The sequence below is a fragment of the Aulostomus chinensis genome, chromosome 11 (assembly GCF_037954235.1).
Source record: "Aulostomus chinensis isolate RoL2024-O1b breed Wild chromosome 11, RoL_Achi_v1.0, whole genome shotgun sequence".
NCBI lineage: Eukaryota > Metazoa > Chordata > Actinopteri > Syngnathiformes > Aulostomidae > Aulostomus > Aulostomus chinensis.
In genome coordinates, this window is record NC_141330.1 from 22,531,477 (window position 1) to 22,556,642 (window position 25,166).

Here is a 25,166-nt window from a genome sequence, read left to right on the forward strand (position 1 = left end):
ATCATCATGACCAGGAAATCTTACCGATCTCAGAACACCCTCTCCGGTCGGATCTGTCCATTGGCATGGTCTTCATGAAGAGCAAGTGCATCCATTGTGTCGCATTGCACACGGCTGCCACTGCATGGCTATTTATATGCACACTTTCCATTTACCAATTGTTCTCACCTTGTCACAATTGTCTCCAAAATGTGCATAAGCAAGGTCTGTAGTTTGCTTAAAGTTGCGCACATTCCTATGCTAGTCTTTTTTTTTTATAAATCCCAACTCTTGCGTAAGAAGTTGCGTACGCACTTCCAAGCCTGGTTTTGTGCGTGAGCAAGCTTTATAAATGAGGCCCCTGGTCTGTTTGTTGGAACAGCTGGGGCGTTGTGGGGCCTAGAGGCTAATGGACCCCCCCCCCCCGACTCCTACCGTGGCCCGACAAAGCTGTGCGTATGTTATTTTTGATTAACAGTAATTTGGCAATTAATTATGTCTTGATTTGATTATCTTTTTTCCTCATCTGGCATAACGCTGCTGTTTTGTTGCTTTGGATTTTTTGGTTTTTGTTGCTTTGGTTTTTTTTTTTTTTTTGCTCGTTGATTTGTCTGCACCTGCACTGCTCTCACTGTATTGAATACACTAGGGATGTGGGTGTGGACAGAGTGCAGCCTGCCAAAGTAGCTGCCTTTTTTAATCCGGGGTCGTCCTGACCATTTTAGACAGCCAGCCCAAATTGGTTATTTCTTTTTATTTCCCTATATTTTTTGTTGGTTACTTTCCTTAGTTATCCTGTTGGTCCATCATCATCTTCTGCTTAGTCCTTGCTAGTAAGGGTAGTGGGGGGGGGCTATCCCAGCATCTATGGGCGAGAGGTGGGGTACACCCTGGACAGGGTCGCCAGTCCATCGCAGGGCCAACATACAGAGACGAACAACCATTCACACTCACATTCATACCTACAGTCAATTTAGAGAATCCAATCAGCCTAGGACCAACCAAAGGAAGCCGGAGTACCCGGAGAGAACCCACACAGGCACAGGGAGAACATGCAAACTCCACACAGAAAGATCCCGCGCCCGAGCCGGGACTTGAACCCGGAACCTTCTTGCTGTGAGGCCACAGTGCTAACCACTGCACCACCGTGCAGCCCATCCTGTTGGTTATTTTCTTTAAATATTTTTCTGTAGTTATTCCTTTTGTTAATTCATTGTCGGCCTCTTCTTTTGTTTTTCTTGGTAATTTTGCTGAGTCATTTCGAGTGTTTATTCTTTTTGGTTAAATTTGATAATCAGTTTCTGCACTACTTGGGTGATGTAATTTTCAGAGCCCTGATTATTTGTGTTCTTTAGTTCTTTTAAATTACAATGTTTTGATGGTTTGAATTATTAGTAACATTTGCTTATTTTGGACAGGTGCTGGAGGCTTTGGCAGCAGTTTCTTCCCTGGTGGTGGTTCTTTCTTTCACGTTTCCTTTGCAGTGTGAGTGCGGTGCCACAGGTGATATCGTTTGGACCATCCCCTTTTGTTTGGTTTGCCCCATCTGCTGTCTGGTGAGCTCCAGCCCTGTTCCCCTTTTTTGTGCCCTTCGTATTTTGCCCCCTGGCCAGCATGATTTTAAGTCCATTTTAAACATATTGTAAATAAAAGAACTGACTATTTTGCATGTCTCTTGTCCTGTGGGCTTTGTTGAATCTGTGTGACCTTGGAACTATTCTAAGAATTACCTGGGGGCTAATGGCCCCCAGGTGGCGTTGTTGCAACATCCTCCATTATCCCTCTTGTCCCCCGCCACACATATATTGGATTTGCCTCCAGCGGCAACGCACATAGCTATTCATCCTTGGAAAAGACACCTTGAGGAGTATTTGGCTGTGTTCTCATCACCAGCAGATGATTTGGGGTTGTTAGAGGTTGTTATGGGTCCGTCGTTGATGATACTCTCCACTTCACACAAGAGTGTCTGTAGACCCTCATCGTCCAGTATCTGTTGTTTCAACAGGGATACTTTCCTGACTGTTCTTATTTGGCGTTCCTAGACACCACCATGGTGTGACGCAGCAGGCGTGTTAAATATCCATTAAACTCCTCTTCTCAGCATTGATTCTCAGATCTTAGGCTGGTCCAGGTCTTTTAAAGACTCCTTCAACTCTCTCTCAGCACCAACAAAATTAGTGCCGTTGTTGGACCGGAGAACAGACACTTGTCCTCTTCTGCTTTGAAAGCAACGTAGTGAATTAATACATGAGCTGGTGTCAAGGTAGTGTGCTACCTCTATGTGAACTGCTATGCTGGTTAAACACGTGAAAAGCACATCATATCGCTTCACTTTGCTGCAACCTCGACTAACTTCAAATGGGTCGAGTTATCCACGCCGGTGTTTGTGAAGGGTGGCTTATCTGGCAATAAACAGTCTTCTGGCAAATTTGCCATTTTTTGTTCACCTGTCTTAGCATGTATTCTTCTGCGTGTATTACACTCTGAAATCATTCTCTGTATTGTTGAGCAGGCCTTTGGTATCCAGAACTTCTGCCTCAGTCTTGCAAGAATGTAATTTCTCCATGAGTGTCCTGTCACTTCATGACTGTGATGGAGGATGATTTTAGCGATCCAATCATCTTTGTGCAATCTAGCCGGGTGTCTGGCATCCAACGACATCGCAGATCGGCCTAGCTGTCCTCCTACTCTTATCACTCCATCTTTCAAGTCTTGACACAACTTAAAGATATGACTATCTTTTCTGACATGATCCTTTCCATCCAGCAGGGCTTTTGTAATGTGTAAAAGATGAGCTGAAATGGTAATTGCGACGAGCCGTTAGCCTAGCCTGCTCTGATAATTCTGCATTGCAGTTAGCAACTGGTCATTTGTGTAAAACATGCCAAAGGGTTTCAGACTGAAACAGCCAATATCCTAGTCACTGAGAGTAATTATGCTATTCAGGAACGCACTTTTGCCACACAACCGGGAGAGCCCTGGACCGTGGGAGAGAGACTGTAGCTGCTGTGTGGAGCCGAGTTCACCACCAAGTGTTGTGACCACCATTGCCTTGCCATTGAAACTATCTGTTACCTTTGCCCCTATCCTTCTGACTGTTCCTGGACTTGTGAGTACTCCTTAAAGACATGCACATGCTGGTAACTCCAGTGAAGCGGCCATTTGTTTCTGGCCTGCCTGCTCACAAGCATTGTTTGGGCCTGCATCATTTCTTTTTGTTTAATAGCCCGGTGTGAATGTTAGTGTGGGCTGATGGACAATTGATTTGTATTTTGTTTCTCAATTTCTCCTCGTATATGGGTGCTGAATACATTCCTTGGTTTTTCAGTAAACAAGTAACAAAACCAAAAAGAAAAGGTCAATTTATATGTTCATGTTCATATGTTCATAATTGCGGAGGTGTCGATGATGACACAAACTCCCCAAACATTATGCTCGCGGTTCTCCTGCATCAAACACCTCAGAGAATGTCAACACTGACAATACTGGAAGCCAGGGTGATGAATTGCTGTTTTGGAACTTACAGACTGTCACGGGGCTAAATATTCATCTGATGCATCGTCACTTCAGCAAGATGAGCACCTGGGGAGCTGCTGAGATCAGGAAGCTGCAAACCATCACTGCCAAGAGGACTGTGGGTAACCGCATCAAGGGACTGGGAAGGATGTCTTGTTGTATGAAAAGTTCACAGATGAGCTTGGTCAACATGGCCATCGCCGGATGCCAGAATGTCACTAGCAACTTGAAAACCTTATGCATCTGCACTCGAGTGGGGCAGCACCAGGACCAGCTTTGCAATTTTTGCATGCTTTGGAACAGTCAAACTCCGGTCATCTGTGAGGAATGAACCAAGAACAAAGTCTAAATAAGCTGTCAAGTGTTATTGTTTTTATTTCTCCTTTAATAGGTAAGTATAGATTAATGCACAGTTAATTTTGTCTATTAAGACATAAACATGTATCAAAATGTTACTTTAAAAATGTTTATACAAAGGTAGAGTAGCATATAGATGTACTGTTATGTCTTCAAAGACAAAAGTCATCATGCATCACTCAGTTTTTACATCTGTTAAAAGGAAAAAAAAGGACAAAATGCTTGAAAGGTTGTGTCCATTGAGATGTTGGTGTGCAGGAATAATTCTTAACTTGTGTTTTTGGGTTGCCATTTCAGCCCAGAATCTCTCCATGTCAATTTCCTCTGCGTCCTGCAAGGGTGGCATTGGCATGGTCTGGTATTCCAGGAAATGTTTTGCCTAGTAAGTCATGCTCCTGTGGCATGTGTGGCAGGATGGCGCTACACTCCCCACCATGAGGGGCAGTGTGGCAGATGGTAGTTAGTGTTCGCCTATAAATAGACCTGGTGGACCCTTCTCCGTCCTTTTCCGCTTCCTCTCCCTCCTTTACGGACCCTACAGCCGTGCGTGGTGGCGTCTCGCTGGTCAGCAGATCGCTTACAAACAAAGGTATGCATGCTTGCTCTGCTCGATTTATTCAGTGTCCTGGGCCCCGCGTTTACTCCAGTTTTGCTCCGTCCAGCGGTGTGGTGTTACCAGGAGCTGGGCTGTCTCTCTTGGGCTGTGTGTGCATGGTACAGTTTCTGTGGGTAAGATGCGTAGTTGTCTGCCTTTTATATCAAGCTGCCGATGTTCCGCAGTGTTTTGATTATCCTCTCCCGGACATCGTTTGTGTAGTCTGGGCTGCGGGCTTCCTCCTCCTGCCTCGTCTGACGCCACGATTCTGCTCTCCGGTAGGAAATGTTTATTCTTGGCTTTTGTTATTCTGTAATGTCCTTCATCCACATTTTAATTAGGTTAACTTGTTTATTTTGCAGTGCGCGGCCGTCAATTGCCGCTGTGAGCCTCGCTGCTGTTTTGGTTCTTCTTCCTCTGATTTTCTTCTCCTCGTCTTCAGTTTGGTTTTTGGTGATTCGGCTCATATCAGCTCCGATTCCATTAACGGTGGTTAAAGCCGTGCACTACGGCCTTTGTCAGAGCCTCAGCGTGGGCCGAGAGGGCATCCCGACCCTCATCGGCGCTGAGCCATCCCTCTTGGAGACGAGTTTTAATTAGAGGGGCAGACATTTTCTTGATTATTTGAGTTTATTCCTTTTCTATTTATTTCTTTCTTTGAATTATTACTGTTAGTTTTTGTGGGTTACATTTGATTTAATGTTTAGAACCTTTATTATTATTTTTATTATTATTATTGCCTTTTGCTCCCCATTTTGATCATTTGGATGTAAAATAGTTTCTGTTGAGTTATTGGGGTAGCGATATTTAGTTTGTGTTTGAGGGTTGCCGTGGTTTCATGTTTTTAATGGTGTTTTTTTCTTTTCTTTGACAGGTGTTGAGGGCCCAGAGCGGCAGTGGTCCCCCTGGTGGTGGTTCCTTATCCACGTTTTTTTGGTTTGCTGTGTCACGGGTGCAGTGTATTTTTTTGGATTCCTCCCCTTTTCGTTACCGCTGTCATGGTAAGCCCCAGCCCTGTCCCCTTTGCCTTTCGGTAATTCCTCTTGTACTTCTGTTCATTGGCGTTTATTTAGTCTGTTGCTCATTTTTAACTATTTTGTAATAAAAGTATTTTTATAATTGGGAATCACGGTCCTGTCCTGTGGTATTTCGAACTGTGTGCCTTTGTTCCATTGGAAGTCTGGTCATTTTTCTTTTTTTAAATATTGTTTATATCCTGGGGTGAAAGCCCCCAGGTGGCGTTGTCGGCAATTGTTCCCCACCGCTCGCCTTGCCACACATGGAAGGGGAGCAGGTGGGAAAAAGACAAGGCAAAGCAATTTTATTTGTACAGCCAACTTTTAGAATTTGTCTCAAAGGGCTTTTTACAGCATCATAGACTCTCTCATCAACTGAGGGAAAATCCAAAGAAAACCCATTTAACAGGAAAAAAATTGGAGAAACCTCAAGTCAGTTATTTATTTTTGATACATGATCATTAACTCAAAGGAGAAATCATTTAAAATACAGAAGCCAGTAAACAATGGCTCATATGTTTCGAGATAAAAGTCTGGGTTTAAAAAAAAAAGTAATTGTATATCTTGTTCAGCTGCACGGTGGTGCAGTGGTTAGCACTGTGGCCTCACAGCAAGAAGGTTCTGGGTTTGAGTCCCGGCTCAGGCACAGGATCTCTCTGCGTGGAGTTTGCATGTTATCCCTGTGCCTGTGTGGGTTCTTTCCGGGTACTCCAGCATCTTCCCACCATCCAAAGACATGCAATTGGGGACCAGGCAAATTGAATACTCTAAATTGACCGTAGGTATGAATGTGAGTGTGAATGGTTGTTCGTCTCTGTATGTTGGCCCTGCAATGGACTGGTGACCTGTCCAGGGTGTACCTTGCCTCTCGCCCAAAAAAAAACCCCACCCTCTCAACAAAGTAAAGGGTATCTTCCACACCTTCTTGTGTTGAAGGCTTTTTTGTGCCCGATGTATGTGAGGTTGTCAAATAATGTCAGTTACCAAACATTGCCATAGTGTCTCCAACGGACCAAAGTGCAGTCAATGCAAGAATTGGCTTTCCGCCAACTTCTATGGCACCTCCAGAGTTGGCGCAAGAGCCAAAACCTTTTTTGCGTTGATGCATCTGAATGTGAGTGACAATCCTGGCATACGCAAGTTTTTCTTGCGTAAACAGTGTTGATACATGAGGCCCCAGGTTTTTCTCCAAATGAGATGAGCAAAGGCTGGGTACAAGGCCTAAGCATGACATGGGGTTCCCCTGAGTCTGGTCTCACTAGATGTAAAGTAGCTTATCAGAGGGTCATACAGCCTCAGAATCCGGGTCACACAGAGCTCAAGTCTTGACCAACAAACAAAGACATGCTGGAGGATTTCCATATAGTCTGCCTTGTGCAAGTCACAAAATTCTGTTGCAGTTATAAATTACATGTTTTGAAAGCACTATTTCAGTATTATAATTAACACTGTCAAAAGTGTACACCTGTCAAGTACCCCTTCTGGTTTGTGCTGCCATTGAAACAGTTGCTGACATTGACTACGATGTCCCCCAGATCAAATGTGGACACCTACGAATGAGACTATAACCACTGATTTACTGTATGTAATCAATTCACAAATATTAAGTCACCTTCGTACAATTGGGCCTTTACTCATGTCCAAAAACTGTGCCAAAGCCCATTTAGCAGTGTTGTGGACTATATAACAGCATGATGGACACAACAGTTCCTCTAGATCAGGGGTCGGCAACCCGCGGCTCCGGAGGCGCATGCGGCTCTTTCATCCTTATGTTGCAGCTCTGCGTGGCTTGGGAAAATAAATTATAAGTGTCCGATTGAAGTGTGTTATTTGTCTCAAAAACATGTGTCATGTTAAGTCAAAGTTTTTAACTTCTTTCTTCAGTCCTTGTGCAATTTTGGTGATCAGCATTCACCTTCAGAGACGTTTGACAGGACTCGATGTGTCAGCAGGCAGCCGGCATGCGCGGAAAGCCCAGCGACACCAAAACTGCTCAATATCTGAACAAAGTATTTTCTTTGTGTTTGTGCATTTGTTTAATTGTAGTTGTAAATTGTAAGATTATTGTGATCTCGAAATACTAAAATAAAATTATATATAATTCTGGACTATAAACCGCTACTTTTTCCCCCTGCTTTGAACGCTGCGGCTTATACAACAGGTGCGGCTGGCAGTTTCTGGTTGGCTGGTTATATTTTAAATAGACGTTACTGCACCTTTAGGCCTGCTGTGTTACAGGCACTTTTAAAAAACACTTAATGAGTAGGCTGCAACGATTAGTCAACGTTGTCAACAGAAATCGACAATAGAAATAGTCAACAATGAATTCCTTTGTCGACTATTATCGCCAGACGCGTTTTTCCAGCAGATTGAGGCATTACACTTGTTTATAATCTCTGCCGAGAGTCGCGCATGCGCAATAGCGTCTCTTCTGAGCGGTAACATACAGAAATGGCGGCGTCAACATCAGGTACAAACAGACAGACTACTTTATTAATCCCTTTTGGACGTTCCGCCAGGGACATTGCACTCTTCTCAAAATTCATTCACAGCACTGCGAAAAATAGCTAAGAGAAAACAAAGACTATATATATATACACATTTGTTTTTAAATAAATTTCGCTGGTGCGGCTTCCAGTCAGGTGCGCCTTATAGTCTGGAAAGTACGGAAATTGTGTGTGTGTGTGTGTGTGTGTGTGTATAAATATATAGTACTGTACTATTTTAAATATAGAGCGTGTTTGCGGCTCCCAGTGTTGTCTTTTCCGTTGAAACCGGGTCAAAATGGCTCTTTGAGTGTTATGGGTTGCCGTCCCCTGCTTTAGATGAACTGAATCACTTGAATTAGTTCACCCAAAAGATTTGTTCAAAAGAGTCATTCACGGAATCAATGAATCATATGGAACGGGGGGGGGGGGGGTTGCTTCATTAGTGTAAGAATACCAAATGTCTAGATTATGGATAATGTAACCTAGAATTAAAATATGAAATATTCAGTATAAAATTATGAATGGTATGTTATTACACATTTCAGATCAAGGAAACATAATTGGAAGAACACATTATGATTTGCAAAGCAAAAAAAAGGAAAAACAAAATAAATACAATTTATCCGACTGTATGTTTGACTTTGTAAAAAAAAAAAAAAAAGCCCTTCATCTTTGTTTTCTAAAGTGTAATGTGTTCTTCAGAGAGTTGTTACTTGCTGGACTCAACCATTGGGCCTGCAAAGCAGGGGTCACTACACATCTGCACAATGCACATACATTCACACTTGATTTAAAGTTGTCCTGCGAACAAGTATAGCCTTCTCACACCTATAAAAAGTCTCATTGTGATGGTAACAATTACTCATTTTAGAGTTATGGCAGTATAGATCATACCAGCACCAGGGTACCAGCAACTTCACCCTTCCTCCCCTGTTAATTGTGTAAGGAAAATTCTCCTTGTAGATCCGTTGAGTTGCTAATTCTCTGAAGAACTACATACATGGTGTGATGAATCAAGTCTCTTTAATACATGCAGCATGGAGAGAAGACTCTTGCTGAATTTTCTCCGCCAATCTTTACAATGTCCCAACCTTTATACCATTTAACAACAAAGAAAAAGCACATGGTTTCCACACCAAAGCAATGACTGTATCACCTGTTTAGCATGTGCTTTTCAACTCCCCCCCTTCATCCTATCTCCGACTGTTAGTCCTTTTGTTCCTTGGTGGGAGATGGTCACAGAAACTCATGTGATTCACAAAATACTTCCTAAGATTATTATTTCTGATCTTATCTATTAATTTAATTCCTACATTCCTCCCTTTTGACACAACGTGTCAACAACGCATAGTTAGGAATCACATTAAGTCTTAATTCTGAGAAATCATTGATCACAGACCCAAGTAGAAAAGATGAAAAAAAACAAACAAGAAAAAAACCAAAGCAAACCATAATTACACAAACTCATGATCCAGGGTTTCCTGGTGCCCACTCTGACATTTCATGGAACTGTGGGTTATCATTATTACTTGATTCAAAAGGCACTTGTGAGAAAATGAGCTTTTGATTATGTTCTGTTCATATGTCACCACCATATCAGGAGTTGATTGTGTATAAGTACATGACGTGATTGTTTATGTTAAGTTGGGCAGGCTGTTAGTTGCGCCTGAACTGTCAAGGCTGAATGACGAAAACAACAGGACAAGACGACCTGACTGTGCAGGAGGCTGGAGTCCTAATCAAGAAGTGTGATATGCATGAGTGTAAAATTACGTATGCAAAAAAGGTGTGGCTTCAAGCATATATTCACTGTCTGTTAATATCTTATTCAGACTCTCTGCTGCACTCTCAAGGTGCATGTAGTGGGGTTTCCAGATATATATGTGTCTGCTTTGTTGTGTGACAAAGTGTTGATTTGTCTAAAGCGGACGACTCCGGTTGATCTCTTCTCATCAACTGACCCGGTGAAGTCGGTGTACTTCAACACACTTTAACATACAGTGACGTCCTTTCTCCTCCCACTACTCCATTTATCCATTTATATATGAAGGCTGGTGAGTGCCCATGTACAGAAACACAACATAATACAAAAAACAATGATAACAGGGATCAACACCTGAATGGCCATAGTGCCCCAGGGACCAAAATGATCAGATAACCATTTGTCAAAACTAAAACCTGCTGACTCTGACGGACCGAATGCATCTCGAATTTTTTCAAGGGCTGTTATCACACTAGTAATGTTATCTGAATTATCTGGGATGAGGGTACCACATGCTTCACCTGTTAAATTTAGTGTCATGCATAAACCTCCAGTTTTTGCCAGAATGTAATCCAGAGCCATTTCATGTTTTAGGACCATTAACCTGTGGGATTTATCATTTGCCGCTAAATGCTGGAAACCTTTTATTGTTTCATTAGCAAAAGCAGACATTGAATAAGTTATATTATCTATGTGTGGCAGGATAGCGCTACACTCCCCACCGTGAGGGGCAGTGTGGCAGACAATTAGTGAGTGGTAACCTACAAATACACCTGGTCGGACCCTTCTCCTTCCTTTCTGCTTCCTCTCCCTCCTTTACGGCGCCGACAGCCGCGCGTGGTGGCGTCTCGCTGGTTACCAGATCGGGTTACAAAACAAAGGTATACATGCTTGCTCTGCTCGGTTATTCAGTGTCATGGGCCCAGTGTTTACTCCGGTTTTGCTCCGTCCAGCGGTGTGGTGTTACCGGGAGCTGGGCTGTCTCCCTTGGGCCGGTGTGTGCGTGGTGCGCTTTCTGTGGGTAAGACGCGTAGTTGTCTGCCTTTCATATCAAGCTGCCGATGATCTGTGGTGTTTTGATTATCCTCTCCCAGCCATCGTTTGTGTAGTCTGGGCTGCTGGCTTCCTCCTCCTGCCTCGTCTGACGCCACGATTCTGCTCTCCGGTAGGAAATGTTTAGTCTTAGCTTTTGTTATTTTGTAATGCCCTATATCCACATCTACATGTGGGCCTACATGTTCCTAGTTTGTAAATTGGACTTACAGTTGGGACAGGTTTATGGCACTCCTGGTGTATGGGCTTTATTTGTCCATTGCAGGTTATTAGTCTGTGACTAAGATGCACAACAGTGCACATGTGCCAAAGTGCAGGCCCACTCAAATTTTCCCAGGGGAGAATTTTTCTAGTTGGCCATTGTAGTACTTCCTCCTGTCTATAGTGGCTAAAACATATGGAATTATGAAAAAAAAAATCCATAAATATGGCTGTAAAAAAGCAAGATGCCAGTGTGCAGGGTAAGTTATAATGCAAAATGATCAGCACATTCTTTAGTCCGAGTGGGTGTTTGTACCAAAGTTTAATAAACTTTTGTATGGTTTTCCTGAGACAAACGTACAATCTGAAAACATAATGTTGAAGATAGTGCAGTCACCAGTTTGTCAACATTTGCATCTTGCTAGACAGTAAAGTAGCAACAGCACACTTTTCTGTATTTTTCATAAGAAAACAGTAACTTTTCAGAGAAAAAGTTTAAATGGTTCCAGAGAAAATATTGTAATTGCACTTAACATGATATTTTTTTGCCTCATTTTTAATGAGAAACTAGAATTGTTCTGATACTGCCAATTTCCCCTCTGAGGGACAAATTCAACATTTTCTTGTCAACATTGAAAGTGCCTCTAGTGCTTAATTTATTAGCCCTGAAATGGGACCCTACAACTTCCTGATTAGCGCTGTTCTCTTGACAAATATTACATACACAAAATAAATTCTTTGCCAATCTCATCCAAGCCTACACAGGAGGTTCTATAGTTTCATGACTGTTTTAGAGAGGCAAAATACCAAATTGATTTCTGGGATGTAACATAAATCAGTGTGCAATATTTTACATTGAAAAAAATCACACCAACAAAACAGTCAAAGGGCATTTATTCTCATTACGTATTAATGTTTAAGATTTAAGACAACAGATTGAAGACAAATCATAAAACAATGAAGCAGAAACAGAATTTGGAAGGAAAAGAATTTTATCTGAACATTAACATTTTCAGATGCTGAAAATGAAGGTGTGGGACAGCTTCACCACAAGTTATTTTGCGGAGCAATGGCAATAATGTCTGTAATGAGATGAAGCCTAATTACTGGTCCTTTTTGCCCTCTTCCAGTGGGATAGCCTGAGGTGTGGTTCCATGAAGCACCAGAAGCCCACACAGAGTGAAAAAGATGCCCGTCCACCACATGATTGTCTGGGTCTCTCCAAAAATCATCCTTCCAAGTACAGCCTTAGAGACAAACCAGAGTAAAAAAGAAAAGACGAGAGTCTTCACTTTCCTTAGAGTGGAGAAAGCAAAATATTGATTCATAGTCATAGAATTGTTCAAAATAAAGCCATCAGAAGGCAAGTTTGGACAGCTTACTGAAGAAATGAAATTCCCTGTAGTGGTGGTGAGAGTGGCCCTTGCTGAAAAGGAACAGTGTCGGAGAGCCTTGGAAAAGAAAGTCCACATGAAAGCATTGCAGCTGAAGAGCAGGCCTCCACCCAACAGCCACAGAGGGATGTGTAGCTGCAAGCACAAACAAACAAGCAAAATGGCAAAGCAGTAAATATACAGGTAACTTAAGGGAAAAAAACAAAGCTTTGTGACATCCTGTTAAGAGACCCTTAAAAGCTGCAGAACACTACTGCAGGGATGGACAGTAAAGACCCCGGTGGAGAGTCATAGGTCTGGACTTAGAGTGTCATATGATGTGAGTATATATAATTTGTTTGGAGTAAGTGTTAAGTGCAGACAAAAATTTTGCTTTTTTTCACTCATTAAAGCTGAACTAAGGTGCGACCAAGGGACAGTTTATCTGCCGACACAAGTCATCATCATGGCCCCTCTGAGCCTGCGGTGTTTAGCAAAAAACAGTGTGTTTTTTTTAGTCTTCTATTACCAACGTGCCATCCAAACTTTAACATCTTCTGCGGACCATTGTGTAACACAACACACTACTGAACGTAAGTTCAAAAGGAGCAACCCAGAGAATCGGGAGGGGTAGGATGAGACTGAATTGTTAAGTGTCATAATGTGCATCCTTTACTTATTGTGACCAGCAGAGGGCAATGTTATCTGTCACGTGCCCAGTGTGTGACGTCACTCCCTCCACCTTCACTACCCCTCTACTTCCTGTTCCAAAGAAAACGTTGTTGATAAGCAGAGCGTTGACCACCATATGAATGGAAGAAAATAAATCTGTTACTGACTACATGATAAGGGCTGAGAATAAAATTTCAGCTCTTTGTGATGCAGGAGAGAACATGAGTTATGGGCTGCTTGTAGCCACTGTTTTGAATGGACTGCCTGACTCATTCAGGCCACTGGCTGTCCACATTACACAGAATGAGGACAACGTTACATTCAAAGACTTCAAGAGAAGACAAGAGTCTATGAAGAATCTCAGAAAATGAGGACATCTGGATCTGTGGACAGTGTAATGAAGACCAGCACAAAGCAAAGCAAACCAGGCATAAAGACACACAGGAAGGATGGGGAAGCTTTGGTGTGTTACAAGTGTGGAGAAAAAGGACACATCAGAACCAAGTGTACCCAGAAAGTGTGGTGCAGTCACTGCAGGAACAATACGCTGAGTCCCTATGCAGGAAGAAGAGAAAAGACGGAGCCAGAAAGGTTGCAGAGGAAAAAGGAGAAGACGTCGACGACAAGGACCAGTGCTTCATGGCCAAGCATGCGAGAAGCCATCAGCCAATGTAAAGAAGAAAGGGATAATGGTTGACGCCGGAGCAACATCTCACATCGTGAACAATGTCATCAAATTCAAAAGCTTTAACAACACATTCCAGCCCGACACCCATTCAATTGAGCTGGCGAATGGGACTAAGTGCAGCGGGATGGCGCTGATCTACCTACTAGACAACAATGTAAGGGAACACAGAGCACAGCTACAGGATGCACTGTATATGCCAACATATCCACATAACATTTTCTCTGTAGCAAGAGCAACCAATGGAGGAGCGACAGTGACTTTCAAAAGGGGGGCAGTCACATGATCTCCAAAAGAGGTACCAGGTTTGACTTCCATGAAAATGGAAATCTATTTTACTTACCAACTGTTGAGAAAAAATGGTGATAAATGCAATGTGTCCCACAACATGCAAACTTGGCATGAAATCTTAGGTCATTGCAATTATGAGGATGTGCAAATGTTACTGGGTGTGGTAAAAGGGATGTAAATAAGAGGCAGTAAGCTGCATGAAACATGTACAAAAGGAAAATTAACCCAGACAAGAAAGAGGGAGGCAGACAAAAAGCCTTTACAGCTTGTCCACACTGACTTAGCTGGTCCCATGAGAACCCCAAGCTTAGAAGGTCACAAATATGCTATGTCTTTTACAGACGACTATTCAGGTGCCATGAATGTAGTGTATTTCCTAAAATCCAAAAGCGATGCAGTACAGGCCACAGAGAGGTTTTTGGCAAACTCTGCACCTTATGGAAAAGTGAAATGTATCCATCCAGACAATGGTACTGAGTATACAAATAAGTAATTCAAACCTCTGCTAACCAAAAATGGTATGAAGCATGAAACATCTGTGCCTTATTCTCCTCACCAGAATGGTACAGCAGAAAGAGGTTAGATGACCCTCTACGAAATGGGAAGGTGTATGCTCTTAGACAGTAAATTGCCAGACAGGCTGTAGAGTCATGCTGTACAGACAGTAGCCTATGTAAGGGACAGGTGTTACAGCAGGCGCACAAAGAAAACAACTTATGAGATGCTTACAAGCAAGACACAGGCATGTCCACACTTCAGAAATTCGGGTCGCTGTGCTTTGCACACACACAAGAGAAAGGAAAGTTAGATTCTCAATGTGAACAAGGTCTTTTCATGGGCTATGACAAGAACAGCCCAACATATCTTGTGTACTTTCCAGACACAAACGAGGTCCAAAAGTACAGATGGTTGAAATACACTAACAAGACAGCTAATCAGACCAAAAAAGAAACACAGACGCGTGGTTCATACATTGAAGGTCAGGACAAAGAGGTGTACCCCAGAGTCCATGACAATTGTGGAAACGATGATGAAAAGGTGGGAAATGCATCAGGTCAAAATGCCAAAGGTGATGTTTCTGAGTCTGAGCAATCAAGCACTGAGAAGGTGACCAGAAAGAACCCACCTAGAGTGAGGAGAAAGCCAGTACAATTACAAGATTATGACACTGAAGATACAGCAGACAGACTGGTAACTTGTGCAGACTCTTGTTATAGAGCTGCTTGTGATATACCACAAACTTACCAGGCTCAGCATGCGAGCAGTGAGAGGCCATCAGCCTCCAAGTTTTATGATTACAATCAGGGAGCCATTGCCTTGGCCAGGAACCGCCAAAGGTATAAACATATTGATATCATATATCATTTCATTCGAGAAACTGTGAATTGTGGGGAAAATGTGCTTGGAGTATTGTCCTACTGACAGCAAGATAGCTGACTCCATGACAAAACCAGCCACTAAGCTACAACTTAAAAAGTTTGCTTAGTATTTGTTTGGCACTTGAAGTGCTACAAGTGCATAATATGTGCCAATTATGGTGGTGTATATTTTGTGCTGAAGGCCAAAAAAGGAAGACTTTTTTGTTATTGTTTTCTACTACTGTAATTTTATTTGAACAACAATAAGCTAAGTTCGAGTGGGGGTGTTGTGTCATAATGTGCGTCCCTGACTTATTGTGACCAGCAGATGGCAACGTTATCCGTAACGTGTCCAGTGTGTGACGTCAGTCACTCCACCTACACTACCTCTCTACTTCCTGTTCCAAAGAAAACGTTGTTGATTCGCAGAGTGACTGCACGTCGCATCACCCGCTTCCTCTGCCTGTTAAATAAATATGCCTCAAGGTTAAATATATAAAGTGTCTACTGTGAATCTCCTCGCTACACCACTCCGCTTGACACGAATCCCTCGGCAGAGCCATGTCATTTTTGTTACTATATGAATTCAACTTGATCTCATGACGTTTTTCATCGAGGTTAAGGGAAACGTGGTTAGAATAATATAAGAGAGGGACTATTCGAAAGCACCTCAGAAGACTATTTTGGATACGTAAATTATTTGGAGGAAATTATACACAGTCAAATTTGTGATAAGTCATAATTCTTCGACCAGCAAAAGTATGAAATGTCTCCGAGAAAATTGAGATGGCAAAGACAGTTCTTGCAAGATTGTCTCACCCACTCACAGACGGTGACTCCATCGTGTACTTCCGTCCAGTCACTCAGCCAAGCCACACACATCTCCTTCCGGAAATATGCACTGAGAAACAGCTTGGCAGATAAAGAGGCACCTGCCCCCCAAAACCCCGCTAGAAGTGCATAAATTGAACCAGATATCATATCTGAAGAGGGGGTAGCAGCCTCATTGCAGCCCAAGTAACAACAAAGTCAAGTTTACATCAACGAAGGTTGGACCGGTAGTTACTTTTCAAATGAAAGCCCCATTAATGAACTATGTCTTTGGCAACACGTTCATGAATAAAATAACAAAGATTAATAGATATGCGGTGTTTAAGGCTAAGTAAACATTAATCTTTATTATTCCATTGAAAAATGTCTGCAAAGATATGACTGCTTATAGACTGTGGACTGCTTATCTTGTTCATTCTCTCTTTCTCTAAACAATTACATACAATATCGTTCTCATGATTTTGATCCTTTCACTTACTTTGTCATGTCTTCATAAATCTGAATGAAGCCAAACCATGGACTCGGTACCCTATAATAAAAGCCATGATAATGTAAATGGTTTTTTTTCAGTTCAAATTGATTATTTTGACTTATGGATTGAAAAATATTGATCCCCTACAATATTCTCTATTCTTTCTATTCATGGGTGCACCATTATACAACAGCTGTTATATAAATTAAAGAAAAACAGCTGTGGACTGTCTGTAGTTTAAGCAGTGTTAAACTATCTCCTTTCACCCTATGTATTTTATTTTGAAGACGAAATGCATTTCCCAATCGTACTTTTTCCGTTCTTTCTACCAATCAGTTACAACTCGTCACATGACGTACGGAGTCGCATATTAAAGACGTAATTGTTTTGTGAGCCCTTACCTCGTTAGCTAAAGAATAATTTGTGCGCACTTTTTGTGTATTTTTATTGTTTTGTGATTGTTTGTTTGTATCTTGCTCCATTGTTATGAACAAGACTAAAGGCAGTGGTGTGTCGTGGGTGAAACCAGAGGAACCTTCCTTTCTTAAGAAATTCAAAAATGATGTTGGATACAAAGAAAGACCGACTGTTGAAACTAAGGTATGTGCTCGAAGTTCGAGAGATGCGTGCACACCGGATGGTCTATGAAGTGAAACCTCGACTTTGGCTAATGCTTTCAGTAGTTACACGTCATATTATGTTCTAGTAGCTGTCTGCTGATGAACAGTATATAAATTACATTAAAACAAGATAGGACCGCATTAAAAATCAGTCTCAAAACTCAAACTTAGTTTCACTACCCTATGGCAATCCTTCAACATGTTAATTATATGTTATAAATGGATGCTGTAGATTATGGTTTATAAATTCACATAAGGGTCATTCTTAGGGCTTGTAATTAAAAAAAATACATGTAAGAAGCAGATAGACGGTTATGAATTTCGATTCTGGTGAGTATGTCATGAACACGAAAGCTATGAATTTAAATTAAGATAATTAATTACGAAAATATTAATACAGCTCTCTGTACTGAATTTGATGTAAACAAAAAAAACCCAAACAAACTCAGACGTGATTCAGTTTTGATATTTGATTCTGTGTTTTGAACTGCATAATCCACCCAAATTTAATAATGCTTTCCCCGATTCCAGCTTTTCATATTTTCTGCTTTTTTAAAAAATATTTCTAACCACAGTGAAAAGTTATATCTTAAGATTTAGAGGAGTAAATAATGAGTCTTAGAACATATGATAACTGTTTGATTAAATAACAGTTCTTGGTCTTAGAAAGATTTTAGTTTGAGCCCTATCAGTCACAAATGAATGCAAATATGTATGAGCACCTGGAAAATAAAATATTTTTACTTCATTCTTCTTAATCAGTAAATTCTGTGTAATTAAGATATTTTAGAAAATTGAAATGAAATCTTGTCATAGGGAAACTACTTGGGCCCAAGCCTACTTTATGATAATGAATAGATATGCAATGTTAAGGGTTGTTCACACCAAGAATAATAAGTAATTAAATGGTTTAAAAAATTGTTCAAACTCATTGTTTGCGTCAACGTCTTAGTTATAATGACAGCTTAGTTATAATGACAGCGATGCGTGATATTGTTTGGATTAGTTTAAGAGCTATTTGATGTTTGGAACAAATACTGACAGCCAATCAGAATCCGCCAAAAATTTACAGGAACTTGCTGATGCTCATTTTGTTGTATTTACTGCAGTGGATCTTTTTTGCACACCATTGATGTATGATACATTGCCATCCTCCATTCTCTGCAGCGGTTAGACTAAGTAGTAATTGCAGGACACGTATGATTTTAAGCTCATTCATGGAAAGTATTTGGATACAAGCATGATTCTGTTGATGCTTAGTCATTTAAAGAAAAAGGAAAAACCGAAAAAATAAACAATAAAGGAGCGATGCTTGTCCGTCATATTATTTAAAATATTTTTTTTGTCATTGAAAATGAGATGTTCAGAGCATTCTGGAAAAAAGAGGTTTGTTTTCGCCTTGCTGATGTCCTCTTTGTAAATTGCAGGGACAAGAAACTGATGAGAATCAGTAAAATTTGTCTTCAAAATATGACAACTCTGACGATGTTGGATTGTCATTCATTTTTATTACATGCCACTTGTTATCCTTCTGTAAATTGAATAGGAATACCTGCAGCTGACACAACTGGATCCCATGGTGCCTGCTTGGCATCACTGCATACCCAGTTTACTGTTCATCAGTGTGAATGATCACATAGTTAACAGTATAGTTTCTTCCTGGTGTTGGTGGCCCTTTACTTCCAGTTTTGTATTAAACCACTGACTGATGAAAAACAATTTCTTAACTCGCTGTAAATTAGAAGAACTGTCTATGTGCTGTCTTTTAACACATTTTGCAAGCTGCAGCTAATGCAAGCCACCAGCAGATGTTGCTGCAGTTTGTGAAGAAGAAAAATAGAGTCTTGCTTGGGTTAGGGGTTGTAAACTTCGTCTACTTCAAGGTCCACTTATTTAAACTTGTTATGGGCCAAAGCCAATTAAAAAAAGATCCCAAAATAATTTTTAATTTTATATTGGTTAATAATCTGTATGGAAGGTAATCTGGTTTGTTTGAAGAAGGGATTATTTGCTGATAGGCCTATTTCTGTCTGTTAATCTTGGGGTCTTTCACAATCATCTGAGGAGAGAAAGAAAGATGGAAACTGTGTCACTCTCAAACACACATTCCCTCTCTCAACAAATTTGTTTATATAGTAAAGGAAACTTACCAAATACGATGTGCAGACAATGTCCATGACAGTGGTCAAACAGGAATGTTGAATGCTGTGGCTTTGAAAACATTGACACAACTGCCAGTCATACAAACCTGTGTCACACACATACAACCAACAGACAGTATGTCAATACTTAAGGCAAAATTTCCACCAACATTAGTTTAGTTGCTTGTTTGTCATGTCATCCTTCAGACATCTAGGGCAAGGAGGTCTTTGAATATTTCCAATCTGGGATGTAGTGTCTTGGAATACACAATCACTTTTCAACTATTTGAACTGGCATCTCATTCTGTATTTAACAGTATGTAACTAAGTTGTTTATTTCCATCCATCATTTGCTCTTTTTCATCCATCCATCCATCCATTGTCTTCCGCTTATTCCTGTCAAGGGTCGTGGGGGGGCTGGAGCCTATCCCAGCGGCTACAGGCGAGAGGCGGGGTACACCCTGGACAGGTGGCCAATCCATCGCAGGGCCAACACATAGAGACAAACAACCATTCACTCTCACATTCATACCTACGGTCAATTTAGAGTATCCGGTTAGCCTAGTCCCCAATTGCATGTCTTTGGACGGTGGGAAGAAGCCGGAGTACCCGCAGAGAACCCACGCAGGCACGGGGAGAACATGCAAACTCCACACAGAAAGATCCCGCGCCCGAGCCAGGACTCAAACTCGAGGTTGGAGAACCTGGAACCTTCTTGCTGTGAGGCGACAGTGCGAACCACTGCACCACCATGCAGCTGAACAAGTTATACAATTACTATAAAAAAAAAAAAGAGCAGTTTGTTGTTTTTTTACTGCATGTCTCAGTGGGAGGGCTGGAACAGGTGTTTTTTATTTGTCCAGACACTAATGGGGGGGGGGGGTGATGAGCAAGCATTGTTGTCAGGGCTGGGAGGGACCGTGTCATTCAAGCTCGCACATACCGATGAGTAAGCGGCGCCCACATCACCACATATTGTCCTTCTAAAAGATACTGATATTTTCATTTGGGGAGCTGGACGTTCGTGCTCCATGACCACAAACGTGAGGGATGAGGAGCCAGAGCCTCAGGTTGACAACATCAATTGGTGGGGTCCCTTCCAGAGCTGCAAGCGCGCTCGTGACTACAACACCCAGGTGTGATGTCAGTGGCCGTTGCCTCTGACCCACGAATGTTTCGTGGCTCGACACATAAGTGCGCGTGCCTGTTGTGAGAGCGGATCCTGTGCCCGAGCCAGGACTCGAACCCGGAACCTTCTTGCTGTGAGGCGACAGTGCTAACCACTGCACAACCGTGCAGCCTAGGAATAACAATTATATATATATTAATCTACTCCTTGGGGGCGGGCTCCCAAATACAATTTAGGGGAAACACTGATGTATCCAGAATTATCATGAAAGTTATCAAGGTCATTTTCATATGATAGGTTGATTCATTGTTTTTTTTTTTTCTTGAAACAGACCAGGACTATGGTGCCTGACACCATGGAAAACACTTAATTTCAGGGTACCTTCACTCAAAAGTCAAGTTTCCTCATGGTATCAGCAACCAAAAAACTTGAGCCACTGCTGATGAGCTTTATGTAAGAAATTACCAGAAGTAACTTTTGAGTTATATGTGCTTGATAAAATTGACTTGACTTGGGGTTTTACAAAAAAATTCATTCTTAGTCTTTTTTTTTACATTCATGCTTTCATGCAGTAGGTTCTGTTGCCATACAAGCATTTTGTGTGATCATTTGTGTTCATAAAGACATGCTAAATATGAAAAAACTATGTAAATGATGAATGACAAGTGTATGAATCCATAGAAGCAAAAGGTGTATTCAGCTTAAACATCTGGAGCCATAGCCACTTAACATGGTACAAACTATACTGTAATACTGTCATTTAGTTACTTTTATACTGTACCATAAATGAAACAAATCTCAGTGGAATACTTTTTTCACGTCAGTGTGTTTAAAAAAAATGTGCCCTGTGATTGATATTTTGTTTAGCTGCAGGGGATGGCAACACTTGGTGATGACAGTGGGAGTGATCGAGAGGAAGAATTACCTCAAATTGTGGTCCTCAAAGAAGGAGACCTGACCACTGAAGAAGTGGAAAATGTCAAAGAGGAAATGCGTGCCAAATGTGGTGCAGTGAAAGGTAAAACTGAATGAGTATTAAAGTTCTCATGAAATGAATATATTAGGGATACATAGTAATATTGGTTCAGTATCAGCAGATATTGGTCATTTATATCAATTCAGTTTGCCTCAGTTCTTCTTCTACTACCACAATACATAGATGATTGAAGAGCTTGTTTGAGATTTTTTGGGAAATTAAGACATACTTTTTCATAGTGAGAAATTGCATTGACTTTCAGTAAGTCCAAAACATGAATTTCCTAATCTTAGTTTTTGTACAGATACCAGCTACCATCAAAAATCAGTTGTAAAATTTCAGCAATTCTGACATGATCAAAACCTACAATATCAAAACATACAATGTCTTGCACATACACACCCCCATAATTATTTTCATGGTATTAATCTTGCATCCCTGTGCATACAAAACATACAATTTCTTGCATATACCCCTAAAAATATATATATATTTTCCCGGTATTAATCTTGCATCCCTGTGATAATTGTTAATTATTCTCTGGATATGTACCAAATATATGTGTACTTAAGCACTTCTACACTTAAACCCCTGTAATTCCTTTAAAAAGATGAGAACATTTTTAAATGTTTGACTCATTATCCTGTGCAAAAGGAACAAATATTGGAAGCATTGAACCCCCTTGGCTTTTTTTTAGTTGCCAGCCACCACAACACTTGAAATAAAGAAGTGTTTATATTTATTCATTTTTGGTTTGTCTCACTTCCATTATATCAATTATATTCTTTTTTTGATATATTAAATTACACACATTTTTTTTTAACAAGCATGCAATCAGAAGAAGGCAGTTCAGCCAGAGTTAAGGTTAAGTTTCAGAAGTCCCTACGATAATCAGTTTCATCCATCAGTTTTCTTGCCCCTGGCAGAAAAACATGAGCTTAAGGAAACAGGGACAAGTATTGCTGCCACACCATAAAAATAGATACATTTTCTGTCTGTTTGCGGGCTTTAGCTTTGACAGTCATTGGTGCTGGTTTCCATTTACATTAGAATAAATTATATAGCAGCACCATTTGTCAGAGCTTTTTAGTCCTTCAACTCCCAACCAATCATGTAGTGGCACCAATTTATTGTGATCTGTGATACCCTTCCCTAGTCCATGAAACCTTTGCGTTTTTCGGTGTCTTCTAATTGATGTTGTTAAATTGATTAATTGTTTAACAAAAGGCTGGATATTGTTTTTCCATAGTCTGTCAATTGCATATGCAAATATAAAGTAATGAGGCCATGGAATACTGTATGTGCAATGTGTCCTGTTTGTTTTCCATCCACTTTGCATCCATGCCTAATCAACCCTTACAGTCGGATCAGGGAAATACATTTACTATCAGGTCTCATCTGATCTCCGCCTTGGAGCTTTGAAATACTTTCTGACAGATTGGTCCGTTGTATCCTATGCAACGTAAACTAATCTAGAAACAATTGGAGCTCCTTTCCTAAGCATCAGTCTGAAAGGATCATAGTTTCTCACGTGACATGTTGAGGGATTCAATTTCCTTAAATTAAATTGAAGATCTTAGGGTTTACAGTGCACCTCACACTGTCCGCCTACATTTTACGTACATAATTTTGGGGAAAAAATCATTTGATACATCAGACATTTCTATATATTCCACAGATAAGGAACCTCCTGCTGATGGTAAAATTCTCTTCAAGAAACCAGCCAAGCGTTCCTCCTTGGATAAATTCCAGGGCATCACTGCCAGCTCCAGTAAAAAGAAGAGAGATAAAAGAGATGAAGAGAAAAAACAGGAGGTAAAGTCTGGGAAGAAAGTTAAAAATAACAGCCTTCTGTCATTTGGTGGAGATGAGGAGCAAGAGGAGGACCGTCATTAAGTCCTGTGAAAGATGTCTGAAAGGAGTTAAAAGGGATATTGGGACTGTTCATAATTTGAGAATTAGGAATGGGGTTGACATTTTTTTCTCATCAAATACAGTCTGAAGATTACCAAAAGTACAGACTGTCAAGAACATTGCAGGTAGTTTGTCATGTTTTAGCCCATAAAAACTGTACATAGGCTAATAGAAATGTTGGTGATAAATGCGGTATTTAATAGTGGCAAGTCTGTGCCTGACTTATTCAACATGTTTTTTCTGACTGTCCAATTGCAGAGTCAAATTACTTAACCAGTTTATCTATTATAATGAAAAATCTGATGCACTTGTTGAAGAGCTGCAATTATAAATGAAGATTGCAGTGCGCAGTTTTTAATCTCTCCATATACCAATTGACTGGCTCAATATGTTACTGCTTTGGCAAAGGAGCAGCAAAAGGTTACATAGAAACAGTACATTGTTGTCACGGAAACTGTATAAATATTAAATTTCAAATGTGAATTTGATTTTGTCTGTGCATTTTTTGAGAATTAATATGACTATAATTTCAAATAAACACTAAAAGAACAGTATACCATCCACATTGTGAGATATGTGTCCTCTTGTTTATGTGTTTAACATTTTCACTGAACAGGGATGAGTTGAGGCTATATCATCCAAGTTGACTACTCTGTGGCTGCTCTGATTGGCAGATGAATTTAACACAAATCACTGTCCTATAATCTTAAAATCAAGGGACATTTTAAGATGTTCTAGACCTTGATTTCTTTTTCTGCTGCATTATCATCTCTTCCATTGTTACAGTCTTTCAGCCTCCCTATCTACATGACCTAAAGGATAGCAATATCTATCTGGGAAGTATCCCAACACTTCTAAGGTGACCTACTGTAAATTTTGATACCAAGGCTGCTTTTGAATTGTACTGTCATCTTTATCATAAACTCAGATTGAAAACAAAATGAGGGCAAGGAATGTTGGGAAGGAGAATTCCTCGGGACTAAGGAAAAGATACTTTAGTGGCATCGGCATGCTCATCAAAGGCTGTTCAGTCAGTCGGAGAGCAAAGTTGACAGAAGACTGTCGTTGCATACTGATCATGTCTATATAACCTGACAGCTACCAAATACTATTCATCCATAAGTATTTCAAATGTTGCAGCATATCCTTATGTACACAAGCAATGGGTGAACCCAACTCCACCTTTGGTACATGTTGGTTTAACAGGTAGTCAGTGCAGTCACATGTCAAAACTTGGTAATACTCACGCAGCCAGAAAAAGAGACAAACAAAATGCTTCTTAAAATATGGGGACATTTATAAGGAGCACAGAGCTTCATAGCCAAGTCCAGTGACCTCTGCCAACTGAACAAGCTGTTGGTTTTTTTTCTCCCAAGTATGTATATTCAGAGACTTGGAAGGAGTTAAATGCAAAAGTGTTTAGATGTGTTTTGGTGTAAAATGGAAGTCACCAGCACATCAGTAACATGTATAATTTCTGTTCCATTTTCACTTTTTAATTTCCAAGTTGACAACACTTAGAGACTCTTTTGCAGAGCTAGTCTGCTGAACAGCATGAACAATCTCCTGCAGCTCAGTATTAACCAGCTGTAATAGCTGAACACAGGAACAGGAAGTTTCATCACCCGTTTAACAAAGTGCTGTGCCATGCAAGTACTTTGGTAATCCCTTGCTTTGCTGAAGCCCTCTTGAAAAAGAAGCAAAGTCGACAATCACCCAAACAGGTTCTGTTGGAC

At 40.8% G+C, this 25,166-nt stretch overlaps 2 protein-coding genes across 2 annotated transcripts; both read left to right on the plus strand.

Moving 5' to 3' along the window:
- The first annotated feature begins 3,553 nt into the window (after positions 1 to 3,553).
- On the plus strand, positions 3,554 to 16,455 carry LOC147253785 (uncharacterized). The gene is made up of 8 exons (XM_086218977.1): positions 3,554 to 3,617; positions 4,150 to 4,205; positions 4,334 to 4,441; positions 4,515 to 4,581; positions 4,670 to 4,725; positions 5,322 to 5,448; positions 10,809 to 10,879; positions 12,099 to 16,455. The coding sequence occupies exons 1-8, from the start codon at positions 3,554 to 3,556 to the stop codon at positions 12,234 to 12,236; spliced, it is 687 nt and encodes a 228-aa protein (XP_086075103.1). The 3' UTR covers positions 12,237 to 16,455.
- A 547-nt stretch (positions 16,456 to 17,002) lies between these two features.
- On the plus strand, positions 17,003 to 23,913 carry kiaa1143 (KIAA1143 ortholog). Its single transcript, XM_086219078.1, has 3 exons — positions 17,003 to 17,250; positions 21,408 to 21,558; positions 23,195 to 23,913. Exons 1-3 carry the CDS (start codon positions 17,137 to 17,139, stop codon positions 23,410 to 23,412), a joined length of 483 nt encoding a protein of 160 aa, XP_086075204.1. The 5' UTR covers positions 17,003 to 17,136; the 3' UTR covers positions 23,413 to 23,913.
- Positions 23,914 to 25,166: the final 1,253 nt, after the last annotated feature.